At 32.2% G+C, this 17,669-nt stretch overlaps 1 protein-coding gene across 2 annotated transcripts in view; it reads left to right on the forward strand.

The window, feature by feature from the left end:
* The first annotated feature begins 10,431 nt into the window (after positions 1-10,431).
* Positions 10,432-17,669, forward strand: part of LOC128558650 (calcium-activated chloride channel regulator 4A-like) — a 52,204-nt gene continuing 44,966 nt past the window's right edge. Inside the window, exon 1 of one of the 2 annotated variants that reach the window (XM_053548637.1) lies at positions 10,432-10,710. In XM_053548637.1, the coding sequence (XP_053404612.1) occupies positions 10,570-10,710 (141 nt within the window). In that variant the 5' untranslated portion in view covers positions 10,432-10,569. Of the gene's footprint in view, positions 10,711-10,731; positions 10,877-17,669 lie in introns of those variants that run through there. The other variant, XM_053548638.1, reaches the window with a different exon arrangement.

Genomic DNA, 17,669 nt, shown 5'->3' on the forward strand with positions numbered 1-17,669 from the left:
CGACTATAACATTTGATTTGTGTATAAACTTGTGTTTGTTTGTGTTGTTTGGTCTTAGACCTGACTACTAGTATATACTTTGTAACAATAGACCGTTACGTTCATTTTATTTCGAATAACTGATGATACTAGCATTTCGGCAAATAGTAACAGTATGAAACAATATGAGTAAGATGTCCTTAATTCAAATAAAGTTTGTTTAAAAATTGACATCTGGCACTGCAAATAAAAAAAGTGTAAACCTCTTGAAGATGACTTTGGACTAGTATGCATTTTACCGATACGCATTTTCAGTTATTGATAATGTTTATATTTGTGTGTCATGTATGGAGATCATTTTCTCCCTTCTTTTTTTAAAAGAATTTCACGAAATAACATCTTTTATAAATCATTTCATCATGATTGTGATTCTATTAATTTTTTCCACAGATAGAAACAGATATATTGTAATCACTTAGTATATGATAGAAAGTTTTACCAATTATCTGTCTAGACCTTAACGTCAACGCTTTTGCTATTTACTTATATCCAGCGTTGCTCCTGTCCATACGTCCGTACGTTCGTCCGTCGACAAATTATTCAAAATACTGTTCGGCAATTTGTTTTTTTAAAATATAGGCATCGTAAATGTTTTGAATTATTTAATAGTTGTTTTTGTATTAATTTTCACATTCTCAGGATTCTCCAGAATTCGATCAGAACTGTGTAGTCGGTCCAGAGTCGTCGATAAATATCAAGCTCGTTACAATATAACATATGCGGGAAATATCTTTGTAATATTTAAAATGCTATCTAAAATGCCGAACAGAAAAACTGTAACAATAGGGCAACAAAAATCATTGTGTATTGAATGGAGAAAGTATAATGTTATAACTTCCTAAGATATAAGCGACTACAGTACAAAGGTAAGTATCACAACATACTACAATGTTGACTATCTTATAGACAACAGACGCTATTTCATGTTACGAAATCCAGTCAAATATTGTGGAGCCTGACCTTAAAGGTGATTAATCAGATTCTGGTCAAACAATGGTGTTGTTTAAAACTTTAACAACTGAACATTTACACTTATATGTGTTCACTGAGTTCTTATAGTTTATACTAATTTATTTTAGGTCGATTGTGAAGCCAGTTTTACAACTTATATTAACCTTTACCCTGCTAAATTTCTTAAATGGACTGGTCTTTCATTTAATTTGGGCAGTACCCTATATTATTCGAAGGGGTAATCACTGAAAATTTACTGACTGAAATGCGAAACGTGCAGACCAAGATCAGCCTGCTCGGATCAGCAGGCTTGTCTTGGTCTGCACGGGTCGCAAAGGCAGAATCTCTTGCCATCCACAGGCTAAAGGTTAATCTCTCTCGAAACCTCACTGAGTTCTTAATATATGTTAGATTTTTAACAGTTGATGCCCAACCAAGAGCGTTATTTCAGCATAAGTATAAATTTAATAAACATATTTTGCTTGTTGAAGAAAGTGAATATAAGCACTATTGTATTATAATTGTCAAAGATTTGCATTGACAAGTATATATTTTGCCCAAATTCATTAGAAATACAAGTTTATAAAATTATTATTACCTCCCTTTGCCTATCTCGGTTTCGTAACCAAAATAGATTCGAAATAGGTGAATACCAAAGGTACACGCTGTTTTAAAACTTGTTCTTTGTTTCAGGTAGTTGAAATTTCCTAATATTTGTCAAATGCAAATGTAAAACTAAAACTTATATTGAAGTCTAAAGAAATAGTCATCTTCTTAAAAACTTTTATATTAAAGGAAGGTAATTACAAAATTTCCCGAAAAGTGATAAAAAAGACATTTCGAGTAGGGATCTTACTCTATGTAATGGGTCTTTTTGTTCCTTTAATAAACCTCTGTCAGAATATAAGAAAAATGAAAATGTGATAAAATGTTGCTTAAATGCGATTGACCACCTTTGAAGCTAGTGAATCACGGATTACTCTATTCAGTCACTTTACATAATGGCGTGTAACTTTATTCCATCAAAGGGTGCATAAAGCAGGTATTCCTTAAGATTCTTTCCAGCAGCTACTGAGATTCTACTTTGTGTGTTAGTGCACATATATCGAAGAAAATCGACTTTCTTCCCTACGTAAAAAGAGTATATTTCAGAAACAGCTTCAATCCCTTACAGTGTTTTATATGAAGTACTTTTCGTGTAATCATACCATATTTAAACACGTTTTTGATGTTTCAACCACACCAGATTAGTCATTGCATGTGAGATATTTTAACCGTATTCAAAACGAAAAAATACGATAAAGCTCGCTTCCAACATTTTCGCATACCAGAGGTCTATCATAGTTACCTAGGCGTCTCGAGATTTTGACGAACCTCTGATGAATAAGAATGGCTTCAAAAGGTTCCTTTTACAGATAGATAGGCAGATTTATTTCGGTAAGGAGTACACATACATAGACATTTAAAACAACATATATAGTAAATAAAACATAATACATACATGCACTTCATTACCAATGATTACACAAAAAAGAGAAAACTCTTATTTCCATTGTGGTCCTTTGTGTTGGTGGCATGACATATAGAGGCATAACATAGTTTAAAGAATTAATTGACTAGATGGAAATTGCATAACTATATCAAAATGTAAAATGCGAGCTTAAGTTAAAACAAAGTTCCTATTACGAAAGCCATTTGATATAGTTATCAAAACACATTAAAGTAATTATGCTAGACAGTCTAGTAAATAATTCTTTTCCAATGTTTTAAAAACAGGCAATTTCTCAGTCTGTGGTATACCAGTAGGGAATTTATTCCATAGGGAAATACCGGAAATGAAGGACTTTAGCCCAAAATCTTGATCTTTGGAGAAGCAAAAGTCCCTTTGTGGCTTAAACTTGTCCTGTATGAATGCACAGTATCCTGGAGGATAAAATGGTCTCCCATGTGGTCCGGGTTTATGCTATATTTAGCTCCACTATTCGGAGAATAGGGGTGCTATTCTACTCGCCCTGGCGTCGGCGCCGGCGTGTCACTTTATTGGCTAAAGTTTTTCGGCAATCTTTGTTTTGCTGTCATATCTTTGTTACTATTGCTTATATCTTACTGTAACTTCACATAAACATTGTCCAGCATACAAACAAAGTACATGTATGTGCAGGGGCTGGGTCCATTATACATAAGGTCAAGGTTACCAAGGTGTTATACTTAGGTTATTTTTAAGGTTAACGGTTTTCGGCAACCTTTGTTTTTCTGTCATATCTTTGTTACTATTGCTTATATCTTACTGTAAGCTCACATAAACATTGTCCAGCATACAAAGTATTTGCAGGGGCTGGGCCCATTATACCCAACGTCAATGTCACCAAGGTGTTACACTTAGGTCTTTTTAAGGTTAAAGTTTTTCGGCAACCTTTGTTTTTCTGTCATATCTTTGTTACTCTTGCTTATATATTACTTAAAGTTCACATAAACATTGTCCAGCATACAAACAATTTTTTTCGAAAACTTCGTTTATAGACATATGTTTGGTACTTTAAAATATAATGACTTGAAATTAAAAATACTTCTTTATAATCATCATTTGCGTGTTTGGTTACAATCCCCACAACTCTAATTTTATTTTTGACAGAATTATGTCCCTTTCATATTTACAGTTTTTTGGCATTCTTCGCTTTCTAGATATAACTTTAGTATAAGATAATGGCTTGAAACTTAAAGCATATCTTTATCATCACCATCTGCATGTGTGGTTAAAATTCCTATAACTCTCATTTGTATTTTTGACCAAATTATGCCCCTTTTAAACTTAAACTTTAATGATAACACTGTTCTACTCGACCTGTGATTTGAGTGGAGAAGGTATTATACATTAGCACGAATTTGTTTAAACTATTTTAATCAGCTATGTTTATGAAAATCTTGTTTAATACAATGTTCTATGATAATATCATAGTTTTTACATGTACTCTATTCCATATTTTACATGTTTCTGATATTTCCCAAATGTACTACGCCGAATCATGTGAGAGTTTTTATTCCTATAACAGTATTCGCCGCCTCATTGGAAGTATACACATACTAACATGTAACCTATACAAATATCAGCAAAGAATGTAAACGTAATAAACTGAAGCAGTCAAAGATGTACAATTTATTTCTCAATTCGAAATGTGAACGTTACATAAGCTGTTAATTAACACAGATTGTCAGATGGTTCAATTCGTTGTAACAAAATAAAACAACCCTCAGCTTTCGAATGTCCTCTTTCATAAGGAAATAATCACCAAGGAAGCCTTTAAAACGTGCTGGCGGCTTGTATGATTTATAAGATTTAAATAATATATACAAATTTTTCCATTATTTCAAGAAAATACGTGTAAATATGTTTATAAAATGGAAAGTAGACACATCCTATTTTTCGCTAGTATGTATGGCGAGACATTTGACTTTTATTTGAATTGGACAGGTACGTTGGATTTTACACACTTGCAACCAAATGGTGAAGAACACCAGCGAGCTTGAATGAAATCTCTAGGATACTTTAAAGACCTCTAATTAGTCTAATGTTTACTTTTTTTAATTTTAGCGATGTAAATTGTTATCGTGCTATTTGGTCCGTGTTTTGTTGTTATATGTATATTAATTATATTATATTTTAGTGATTCTATTCTTACTTTTTAATTTTGAAACGGACCTATGGCAAGTTTCTTTTCTTGGGCTGGTCTAAAGTTTCAGTTTTATAATCTTGGTACCGGGCACTTTCCATAAATTTAGGTTTATAGCCTTGGTACCTGGCACTTAACTTTTGATAAGTTACTTACTTAGTATATATGAGTTTCAAAATAAAGGTGAAATCGTATTTTTGGCGATTTTTATGGTCGCTGTGGTGATTACCAGATTTTATAGAGGGAATAGATGATTTGCCTTTAAGAGATGTTATTGACTTTATCCCCAATAACTATGGAGAGTTACTTTTAAACTTTTTAATTGATGTAACCGTTGTAATATTAAATGGTAGAAATTGCTTGAAAAATGATTTAACCTGCATATGGCCACAGGGATGTTCTGTTGTGGATTATTGTCTGGTGAGCCATGAATCTTTGTACTTCTACAGTAATTCCACAGTAACACGGTATAGAGAGCTAGTAAAAAAGCCGGTGTGCAAGAATTAGTGGGAATTCCTGATCACCCTTTGCTTACTTTGGAATTTAACTTCAACAGAAATATTCAAGGTAGTAATTGTAACGTTTTGATGTCAGGATCAATACAGATAATGTTAGATTTCAAGTAAATAATATTCCAAATGCTTTATATTTTGATGAACCTCGTAATAATCTTTTAGATACGGTGCATATTCTTGAACAAAGTATGAAAACACAGGAAAATATTGATGACGCTTTTAAGTCTTAATGTTCAATTATCAAAGATGAGATGAATAGTAAATTGTCTTTTGAAAAACCTGTATTGTTTAGTTGTAGGAATAATAAGAGGCGACTTTGTAAACCCTGGCGGAATGATCAGCTTACAAACCTATGGAATGATGTATGTTTTTATGAAAAACAATGGCTTAAAGTCGTTGATAGATCACTTAAGTCTACATTTAAAACTTTGTAGTGTAATAGGCATAGATTATTTGATAGACATGAACAAAAAAGTAAACGACAATATTGGTACAAGTTACAATGTGAGCTGCTAATTCTGTGTAGAAAGATCCAAATAAATTCTGGAAGACTATTGTTAAAAATGGTGTGGCTAGAAAAAATTGCATAGAATACCTATGGAAATTGTTAATGAAGATGGTTCAGTTGAATATGATTCTTTTAAAGGTTTAGATCATCATTGGACATGCACTTTTAGTAATCTCTTAAATATTGATTTGAATGCAAATGGTAATAGTTCATGTAATAATGATATGACTAACAAAGCTTTTGATGATAATTTTTTTCCCAGTTTTTGAAGTTAGGAAAACTATTGAAAAAGCAAACTTGCATAAAGCACCAGGTTTTGATAATATCCGTTATGAAGTGTTTAAAAAAGACATAGCAGTTTCTTTTTTGCATATATTTTTCAATGGCTGTCATCATACTGGCAGAACACCCTCCGATAGGGGCAAAAGAATTTTGAACCCTATACCTAAGCTTGGTATGACCAATCCACAACAGCCTTTAAATCATCGTTGGATCAACCTTGCACCAAACATGTATAAGTTATATTGCTCCGTTATAAATAAAAGATCGGCAAAGTGGATAGATGTGAATAACAAAGTTGTGGATGAAGAAAATGGCTTCTGGAAAAACAGGAGTACAGTTGGTCATATGTCATTGCTCTCTTATGTAAAAGAATCACGTTTTAAGAGAAAAAAGGGAGTACATTTGCAGCCTTTATAAATTTTCGAAAGGCATATCACTATGTTGATAGAAATATTCTATTTGATAAAACAAGAAATATTGGCATAGCTGGAAAAATGTATAGTTCTGTTCAGGCAATATACAAAAATCTCACATGTTGTGTAAAAGTGAATGGTTTATTTTCTAAATGGTTCAGTGTTAAGTTAGGCTTAAGACAAGGCAATATTTGTCACCGTTATTATTTAATTGTTTTATTAATGACCTGGCAATCAAGAGAAAGCACTAGGACTTGGGATTGATATTGATAATGGTGAAAAGTATCAATATTGCTCTATGCGGATGATGTTGTTTTATTAGCCTCGAATGAAGAAGATCTCCAGAAAATGCTGAACTACTTGTCAGATTGGTGTGATACGAATAATATGTCCATAAATGATAAGAAAAGCAACATTGTACATTTCAGGAATGTAATTTGTTAAAACAAATTTTAGTTTTTCATGTGGTAATAGATGAGTGGAGATTGCTGACAAATATGTATTTCTTGGCCTGGCTTTAAGTGAACATTCAGGTTATAATATCACAGCCAAATTTGTATGCCAGACAGCAAGCAGAACTTTGAGTGTATTAATTGGAAAATATAAATTTATAGGTGGAATGCCCTATCATGTATATAAAAAGCTGTATGAATCTATGTTTTGGCCGGTTATAGGTTTGTGGCAGCTATTTGGCGGACAATAACGTTTCCATGCATTGAGGCTGCGGAGAACCGAGCCATGCGCTTCTTTCTTATAAATACCCTCCTGACTCTGCCTTGGCTGGAGATATGGGCTGGGAACCAGTTTGTGACAGGATGGTCGGACCCGAGACAGAAACTATAGGAACAATTTAACACTCATTACAATATTTACAAGTTTATTTACAGAAAAATGATTATTTACATCGAATAAAAAAACTAAATAGAAGGAAAAGAAGCAAAAACTGAGCTCAATATCTGATGGTTTATAAAAGAGTTTCACTTCTCAGATTACTTGTAGACTGTCATTATGATGGGTTCACAGATATTTCAGTTTGACTTTCAACTCATAGTAGCACTAAAATTAGGTAAAGTACTGTCCCATTAAATCGCGAAAACGTTGAACCCATCCTGGCTCCCTATATCCGGTGTTTGTATCCCTGAGCTGTCTCAGTCGATTACAAAGGTCAGCGGCTTCTCGGTTCAGGCACAACCATGGGACGTAGAATCACGGCGCTTGGAATTCACATCAAGGCGAGTAAAGTAAATTAAACCACGGGTATAAGACTTCCGGGTCGTGACATCACCTGGAAAAAGTCGTCTGACGGAAGAAGCTAAAATATTTAACATATGGTAAGGATCATGATAGCAAATACAAATAAAGGCATAAAATTGCTCCTTTGGGTACACCATACCTCCGTAGGCTTCCATAAATAATACTTGCAACTTATACAAAATATACGTGCTACTAAGTTCATACGTCACGTGAATACAATAAGTCACTTATTACTTCCATCAAGTCTCAAATTAATTAATTACTAGACTTAACTCAAAGTATGATAAGATATGAAAGACTATGATGAAAAAATTATAGATAAGAAGATGCTAAACTGCAGCTATTATTTACAATCACAGATTAACAACAATGCAATGCAAATTAAACGTAACACAATAGCTGGACAACGGACATCTTATAGATATGCACTATACTGGCACACAATCATTTTAAATTGCAATTAAGAATTAAATACACGGTACTATACTTGCCAAAATATACATTTATACATTACAATACAATGCAGTACCGGCGTTCCATAAGTTACAACGAAAGATTGACAAATACAATTTATGCAAAAATTACTTTCTAATTATCACGTTACACAATTTTCAATATAAATTTTACAACTTATACAAACGAAACATTTTAGATTCCTCTTTCGAAATAACTAACAAAAAATCAGGAAAATTAATAAATAAGCCTGACAAACCGAAACTAGATATAGTCCATTTTAATCGACCTGGCGGGGCGGGGTTTCGAGACGGTCTACTGCATTATTGTGCAGGATATGTGGTATATTCGGCAACCCGATTTCTTATTCACTGGCCATCTACCTTACACTGTAACTACTGTAGCTCTACCTATTTGCTTGTGTTTTTTTTTGTGATTACCATTATTTGCAGAGTCAGAGATTTACTCCGCCCAGCCACGTCAAATAAAACGCACTATAATATATTGCCGAAAAATAAACATTTTACAAAATTCTGTAGAATGAACAAAAATTTACTAAATAAAATCGTATTTCAAAAATCATACAAAAATCTAACAAATAAATTTTTTACCTCGATCGAGCAAACATTTAATTTCTACCAAGAATAGAAGAGTGACATAGTGTCATCAAGACTGTAATGTGATGTGCGCTAAGAATATTTGAATAAGTCAATTTGTATCGTTATGTCCCGCCAATTATTGGATTTTGCACGGAAATCACGACATAGCCTCGAGCTCTATAGCGGCGGGAAGGGAAAATGGACATTTTAAGGCCCGTTATAGTTGTTTGGGGGATAAAAACATAAATTACTGAAGTTTTAAATATCAACCTCTTTATTACTGAACCGAATTTAATACAATTTACAAGGAAATTTAAGTTATGAAATACAGAAAAAACATGAGAGGTATTTTATGCGTAAAATCTGACATTTACCTTAAAGACTCAAAAATTTACAAAAAGATGATGCAATACCTGATTTAAACTACAGATACGTTGAGGCCCGTATGTCAGTTTGTGACACAGTTTACATTAAACAGATAAAATGTGTTGCAAATTATTGGGCTAGAATATCAGTCATAAACCAGACTAGGCTCAGTTACAGAGTGGCAAAGTATTGTTATAATACGGGCAATAGAAACTGTAGAAATTGGTTATTAGAGTAAAAAAGCTTGTTTGTAAAATTTGGATGTGCAGAATTTTGTGATTTTAGTGTACCATTAAATAAGAATATACTTGTTCCAAAAGTGAAGAGGTTGTATTGATGAATGTACATAGTTTAGTAGGCAAAGATGATAAAAATGAAAACAAGCTACGTATATTACATCAGAAGTTTAAATAAACAAAATATAAATATGGTAATGCCTTATTGTTATAGGTCAGCATTAGCAAAGTTTCGAATGGGGGTTGTCCAGATTCGTTTAGAGACCGGAAGGTATGAAAGATTAGATATAAATGAAAGAATCTGTCCTATTTGTAAATCAGAAATAGAAGATGAACGACACGTATTGTTTCACTGTTCTGTGTATAATGATATTCACCAGACATCGTTTGACAAAGCTGTTGGTGTTTGATACCGAAAAGTTATGCTTCCTATTATAATTATCAAATGAAATAATAGTTTAATATACTGCCAAACCCTGCTCAGGTATACTTAGAATTAGCAGAGATTGTTTATACCACTAAATAAATAATCTTATGTAAAGATACACAAATGATATAAGATGCAAACTAGATACTAAATTATGTCATATGGTTCATAGTTGTATTCTCGGGTAAAATAATATTTCTATAATTAGAAAAATTGATCGTTACTCAGAAGGGAAGTTTTAATAGATAGCGACCTTCTGACATTGAAATACTTCACTGTAGTCAAAGGTAATTTTAGACCTATCTGTAGATAATGTTACATGTATTCTTATCTGTCAAAAATTTTCTTTATAACACCCGTTAAGTATGTTTGCTAATCAAACAACAGATTACGTGATAATATGTAAATAATCTTTTTTAACTGTCGTGCAGTAGTACCATTATACAAATTCAGGGTCTTATTTTCTTTTTCTTATGGCAGTTATTAGTATTATTTAGTACTGACTGAACAGCTAAACCTCAACAAATTAAAACCGTGTTCGTTTTCATATTTTCGTTTTAATTTTCACTCATTTTTTCCAAAATAAAAGAATGAACATTTGTGGAGAGTAGGTTTTCTTCGGTATATGTCTCACACATCCTGAAGCGTACGACACACATGCCTTTCCAACTGTATACGATACTGATACGTCAATAAATGGTCCGCCACGTGTAAGCCTCGACGCAGTTTTTGGTAAGAGTACAAAGGTTTAAGACAAAAATTTATAAACAGGAAGAGGAAGAGAAAATATTTAATATCTACGCTTAGTTTTCATTACCTTATTATTACAATTCATAAAACTATAAAGATACGTTGACTATGACCGGAACAGCATACTGTTTAGTTTTACTTGTTGCCGGTGTCTTCAGTATTTCTATAAACAATGGTAGATACGAGGATATAAATATTGTAATCCAAGATACTGTTGCAGAGAATGAAATACTCCTGCAAAGAATTCAGGTTACTATTTCTATGTTTTGTTAACTGTCACACCGACGCGACTAAAGGTGATATGGCGCCATGTCAGCTTTCAATGATGGAGGAAGGCACCAGATGACCCTTCATATAATATTTCAGGCACGGACGGGTACTTTGTTAGAACCACCGACATTCCATGGCTTCTAAGGTAAATAATAAACTTTATTAAGTCAAAAATTCTCATTTGAAAAGTATAACAAACGATAGGGTCATCTTTATATGTTTGAGATTTTATTTATAACAAATGATAGCTCCGTCTTTTAATGTTTGCGCTTTTGTGTTATAGATTTTTATTTATAACAAATGATAGGGTCATCTTTAAATGTTTGCCCTTCTGTGTTTTAGAGTTTTATTTGTAACAAATGATACGGCCATCTTTATATGTTTTGCCCTTTTGTGTTTTAGATTTTTATTTGTAACAAAAGATAGGGTTATCTTTAAATGTTTGCCCTTTTGTGTTTTAGATTTGTATTTGTAACAAAAGATAGGGTCATCTTTAAATGTTTACCCTTTTGTGTTTTAGATTCTTATTTGTAACAAAAGATAGGGTCATCTTTAAATGTTTGCCTTTATGTGTTTTAGATTTTTATTTGTAACAAAAGATAGGGTCGTCTTTAAATGATTGCCCTTTTGTGTTAGATTTTTACTTACATGTTTTCAGACAAATACATAAGAAATATACAGAATTTCAACCGAAAACTAGTCTTAGTCATTATTTCGAAATATGAGACTGTATCTCAAGTGAATTATTTGAAATTATCCTCTTACTGCCTCTGCAGTATATTCGACCCGTACTTAAAAATGTATTGTTAAACCTTATCGACCAAACATTCTTAGCAAAACTGCAATTGTATTGAAAACAATTAAACCAGTAATTACAGAATTCGGTAAGACATTCCATGATAAATGACAAACATTTGGATTTTTTTTCCTTCATTCTGCATTATAGTTTATCATGGGATCAAACTTTTATACAATCTTATATTTTTATAAACAAAAAAACACACATCTGTATCAGTCATTTTAAAACTGGGAAAATTAGAAGAAATTAATGCTTCTATAGTTACAGTAAAAAAGCCAGATTTCTTGTCTATTTGAAAACTATATAAAAATTATGTTACGCGGTGAACCCAATATCCCTTTTAATATGAAGAAAACAATATCACAGAATGAGTAAATCCTCCGAATTATGCAGTATTCCGACTCGGAGTGACCTTTGCAGTTTTATGACTAGTCAGGTGGTTTTTGCTCCTGAAAAATGTTAATGAGGGTCGAAATGATAATGCTTGGAGACAATGACCTTATTAAAGTATGAACATTCCCGGTTCATGCATAAAAATATATGACCTTAATATGCAAAATAAAGAGGTCAAACGTTTATGCGGTAAAACTGACATTTTCAAATAATTTTGCGGCACTGATGAAATGCTCCATGAATAATTTTACTTTATGCAAGATTTGATTTACAATTAGATCACATACTTGTATCCTAAAACAAGTTTTAAACTTGCACTAAAAACGCATTGCAGTGTCAAATATAAAGTTCACAGACTATATATAATGAACAAAATAGCTGACCGACGTTTGCTAATTTTCCAACATATTTGCAAATACTGTAAATACATTTTTGAAATTTAGCGTACATTTAGACCAAAGTGTTGAAAATACATAATAAAATTTCAAAAATATCAAATGACGCAAACATAATCTTATTCAATTTACTTCCTATCCCTATTTGTAAAAAGTCACAAAATACGCATTAAAGCTGTGTTGTCAGAAAACGGGTGAATGCAATTTGTAAGGTACAAAAGTTTTCTAGAGAACGGTAAAATATCAAACCAACAATGAATGTTCGTTTTAGAAAAGGTTCGACCATGAAGTTATTTCATTTTCTTCCCGTAATACGTGTTCGTTTTTAGTATGTACATGTAAATTCTAAATATTTATGTTTATTTTTGTGACTTGTCAAAAATGAGTTGAAATCGTAAAATGACTGAGTTTATTTGCAGACATGCTCTGATTTTGTTGAAAGTTCGGCATTTCATCAATAACATATTGTTCTGAGTGTACGCTACATTTCAAAGGTGTATGTTATGTTATTTTAAAGAAACTGGCAAAATAAATGGTGGGTTTACTGAGCTGTTTTATTTAGAATATGTTGGTTATATTGATATAGTATCGTCTATAATTATAGAAAAAAAATATGTTACAAAATAAAAACCTAGTAAATCTAATTGTAATATTTACATATATAGATATTATTTAGAAATACTGTTTACCTTCTGACAGGACATGTCGTAAAGTTTTGAACGTTTCTTTTCGTTGCTTAATTTTCATTTGGGGTGAGAATATTTCACTGATGCAATCAGAATCATCATACAGATGCTTCTCAGGTTAAATGTCACATATACATGTCAACGGTCACAGTTTTATCATACAGGTGCTTCTCAGGTTAAATGTCACAAATATATGTAAACGGTCACAATTTTATCATACAGATGCATCTCAGGTTAAATGTCACAAATATTTGTTAAAGGTCACAGTATTATCATAGAGATGCTTTTCAGGTTAAATGCCGTAAATATATTTATAGGTAAACATGGTCATATTGCCTACTGAACAGATACATAATATTGCATCTTGGGTATTATCTATCAACTATAACAATGCTTACTGTTATTCATAACCATTCACGCACGTAAATGTTCGAAAGCACAGAAATGAATTGCCTATCAATTATTATTTTCTCTTTTCTTTCTAGTGATTTGATAAATTATTCCATTCCATGTTTAAAAATCATTGTGTACCCAAAAGAAGGCTTTAACATAAATAAACACATATCCTTTAAAGACATGCAGGATATAGGCTTGTTCTGTTATGCAAGTATATATGCTATGTAAGCTTGAACCCCAGTACTCAGAGGACCCCGCCGAATAGAGATTTTTAACTTTCTTGGACGTTGACTGCGGTCAGCTGACTGCGTACTTAAGGTAGGGGGTTTCTCAAAATATTTAAAGGTTCGCAAGAAAGAAAACATACCTATAAAATATAAATTTTTTTACCTATATAAATAGTAACTTTTGCTTTCATTGTAGAAAATATGGTATTGTGATATAATCATCTGCTAATACAAGACATATGATTGAACATATATGGATAGCCAACAGGCTACATCGCAATTTTCAGATGTCACATTCAATTATTTTTTAGTTCATGACATATTTTAACGATTCGGCTCCATAAATGTCTACATGTATGATGCCTCTAGATTCAGCGAAAGACTCTGTCGCATTTTACTTGCCATTTGCATTTTCTTCAAACATCCGTATGCTTTAACGTTTTGTTTTGATATTGAGACATTTCCGGCGTTACCTAACTTCCGCGTAACTCGGGCGATACATCATGTGAAGTTTCGAACCCACGGTACAACGATAATACTTCACCTTAATATGTTCAATTATAAAATTGAAGATACTTGCCATGGCGATTCCTATAAAACATTTCTGTTTTAATTTGTGTCCGTCCATACGATTCCTAGACTTGTTTTTAACAAGATAAGAAAAAAGCCGTACAAAATATCATTGTGGAAAAAATAACAACATTCTCAATAAAATGAACGTCCGTCTTATTTTTGCTGCATAGTATAAATACTGTGTTCTCGTAGTCTTCTGTACGGAAAAAAAATTGTTTTTCATTAATTTTGGTAATTGTAGAATGTTCTATAAAACAGAAGTTTATATGAAATATTCTGGAATGATATCGTTTACCATTTTGGCTAAACATACAGGAAGTTCTCATACACGTGTTTTTCATCCCCGTTGAAACGATATCCGATATATTACCGTAATTTAGCGACAACATCCTGAATTAGTTATGTATCAGTATGTTTGAAAAGGGGGGGGGGGGGAAAGAAAAGCGGATTCGTTTTAACATAATCTGATATCAGATTTTGAAAAATGATAAAGATATGCTCGATCTTGATGAATGAGATCACGCTAAAATTAAACTCCTAGACTTCTGTTTTCAAAACATTTGATACTTTGTTATTGATATTAAAATTACATGTTAAAATTGAAGTTTTAAATTCATGACTATTTTCAAGTGACTGTTCAGTATGGATTGTCCGTCTCAACTGGAATTGAATCTTTAAGTATCATTAAAACTAGCTGTCAAAATTTCAATCTAAAAGCCAGCTGAGACCGAACATTGTTTTGTGAATAAACGGTCTGGGAAGCGTCCACTGTCAAAATTTCAATCATATTACAAAAATGATATATGGTCAGTACATGCATAGAATTGTCAAAGAAATAATATTTTTGACTTAGTCAACTCCAATGACACCATTTGAGCAATTCTGTGTGGTCATTTGATACAACATACTTAGTAGTCGAGACTAGCCTTTTGTCGTTATTGACAAAGCCTATTTAGTCGAGTACCTTTTCAAACATGCATGTATGGTATGTGAAGATACTCGGCTTCAGGGAACTTGAACAAAGATTTAAACTCATGAAAACCCAAGTTCTATTTTGGTTTAAAATTCATAAATTAGCCATCACGTATAATCATAATAGGGTGACTGAGAAAACTGAATGAATTCAGTATCGTATAAAACTGAATTTGTAGGGCTTGAAATTGTTAAGAATATATAATATAATATGTCACGCATCGTCTAATCGTGCATATTCAAAATTGTGCGTCGTACAGTAGCATTTCAGCATGCGAGTGCAAAAATACAAAACTCTTTGTTTCCATATACACTTTACACATTCTTTGATACCAAATATTCAATTAAGTAATAACTTGTAACATGTTGTTGTGATCTCCTACGCATAGGAGTCGCCTGTTCTGAAATAGGTGAACCTCTCATGGCGCGGGGGAAGAGTGGCTGTCTCCTCATCAGGAGGGCATTGGTTCAAATCTAGGATTATAGGATATGTTGATCGTTGAATCAACAGCCGTTTTCACTGCTAGCGAATACTGGCTAGAACCTCACGAAATTGACAGCAAACATAAATAAGTTGCGGCACTTCAAGTAAAAAAGAACAAGTTTGTGATACAGATCATCTAGCTTCTTTTTCATAAAAACGGTAGTCATAATATTTGAATAGATACATTAACCAAAAAGCGGTATAAAAGGTAAAAGGGTACAATTTAAAAAGAAAAATGTGCCCAATGTTTTAAGAATGCTTGTTGAAAATATATAAATATAATATATCGGTAATTCATATACAATAAAACGGATATTTATAAATCTTATAACTGTCTTTTCTCAGGTATTTCAAATGGAAATATTATACCGTATTAGAACCGGCTGCTAAATATATACACCACTGTTCAGTTATGCACAACTTCCTCATAAATTATACAGTTTGAGAAAACCCTATAATAAGTCTGCAGTACGTCCTTAATGTAAAACAGTAGATAAAATATAGAAGTGTTCTTTCTTTGTCGCAACAAAATCTTTGACGTCACCGCACATTAACGTGACGTCATTTAGCGTAAGAGTGTTTTAAAAGAGACAAGAAATAATGTATTGGCTTTTACAATGCATTCAAACAATTCATTTTTAAGATTTAACATAACATGTGAGAAACAATAGTTTCACGCTCAAAATGACGCTACTGAATCCAAAAAGTTATCGGGAATCTATTGTATATGCAATGTTCAATAAGAATTATTTATAAAATTCACATTGCTTTAAGCATAAAATTATTGTTTTACTTATAAATAACATAAATTGCAGATAAACAATGAAAATAGTATTAGATACAGTATTTTCTTTCTGATGACTGGGGAACTATTATATCTGCACTTGAATTATTTTTTTCATTTTTTCATTATTTTATTGAACTATCTTTTATCTTTATTTATCTTTCTATTTTCATTGATTAATTGGTAAACATATACTTAGTATTTGTTAAGATTTTGAACGTAAACAATACTTTAAGCCAGTGTTAATGGTCAAGGATGATCTTTATCTTTTTTAATTTTTTTATTACAATAACTTTAATCTTCAATAAACTTTATTTATAATTATGTTTAGAATAAAATTTCAAATTATATCAGACAGTAAAATGAAAGTCAGAAAGCAAGTATATGACCGCACGCATCTGCGATAAATGAAAAAATAACTTTGGCGCTTTGTCATGTCCTTGCCCTTTCTGAAGCAGACAACCCTTCCAATTGAAAGAACACTCAGCAAAATCAGGGAGGAGTCTCAAAGGAAACTTCTTTGGCAATGCATATTGCAAAATTAAAGGCCAAGAAAAAGCATCAAGATAAATTTGTCACATTACAGAATGACACATAAAAATACGTGTAAAATTAAGTCCAGATCCATTAAAGCGTAAGCCATAATCGTTTGATCCTTTTCTGGGGTTTGTCAGACCATGTGATGCATACAAGTTTGCAGATACAACATTTTACAAAAATATAACCAGTGTCTTTGCAGTTACCGTGAAACTATATAATGTTAAATTGTTAATACACACGGTTATTTATTTTAGTTCTTTAATTTTCACATAAAACCTAAACAACAACAACAAGTTTGCCCCTTGTTGTGTTTTACAGACCATATTGTCACATACAGTATTTTTTCAACTTGAGACTATAACAGGAAACTATTATATGTGCTAGGAGGCAGATACAATAGTTTCCCTGTCAAGACTGTGGTTGCAGATACAATATTTTCTCATTATTTAATAATGAACATGAAATTGTTGAAAAGCTTTTATAATATTTTTGCAGTTGTTGCATGACAATAAAAGGCATAAGGTATTAGACCCGTAATAGAGTACCTCCTTTTTGAAGAGTACTCAATTCAAACAATAAACCTACTTTTACTGAAATGTTCCAAGGAGCGTAGGTTCAAGCCCCAATGGGACCAATTTTTTCCCTTAGTTTCCTTTTTTCCTAATAAGTTTTTACTATTTTCAAGACTT

The sequence above is a fragment of the Mercenaria mercenaria genome, chromosome 7, assembly GCF_021730395.1.
Source record: "Mercenaria mercenaria strain notata chromosome 7, MADL_Memer_1, whole genome shotgun sequence".
NCBI classification, from domain to species: domain Eukaryota; kingdom Metazoa; phylum Mollusca; class Bivalvia; order Venerida; family Veneridae; genus Mercenaria; species Mercenaria mercenaria.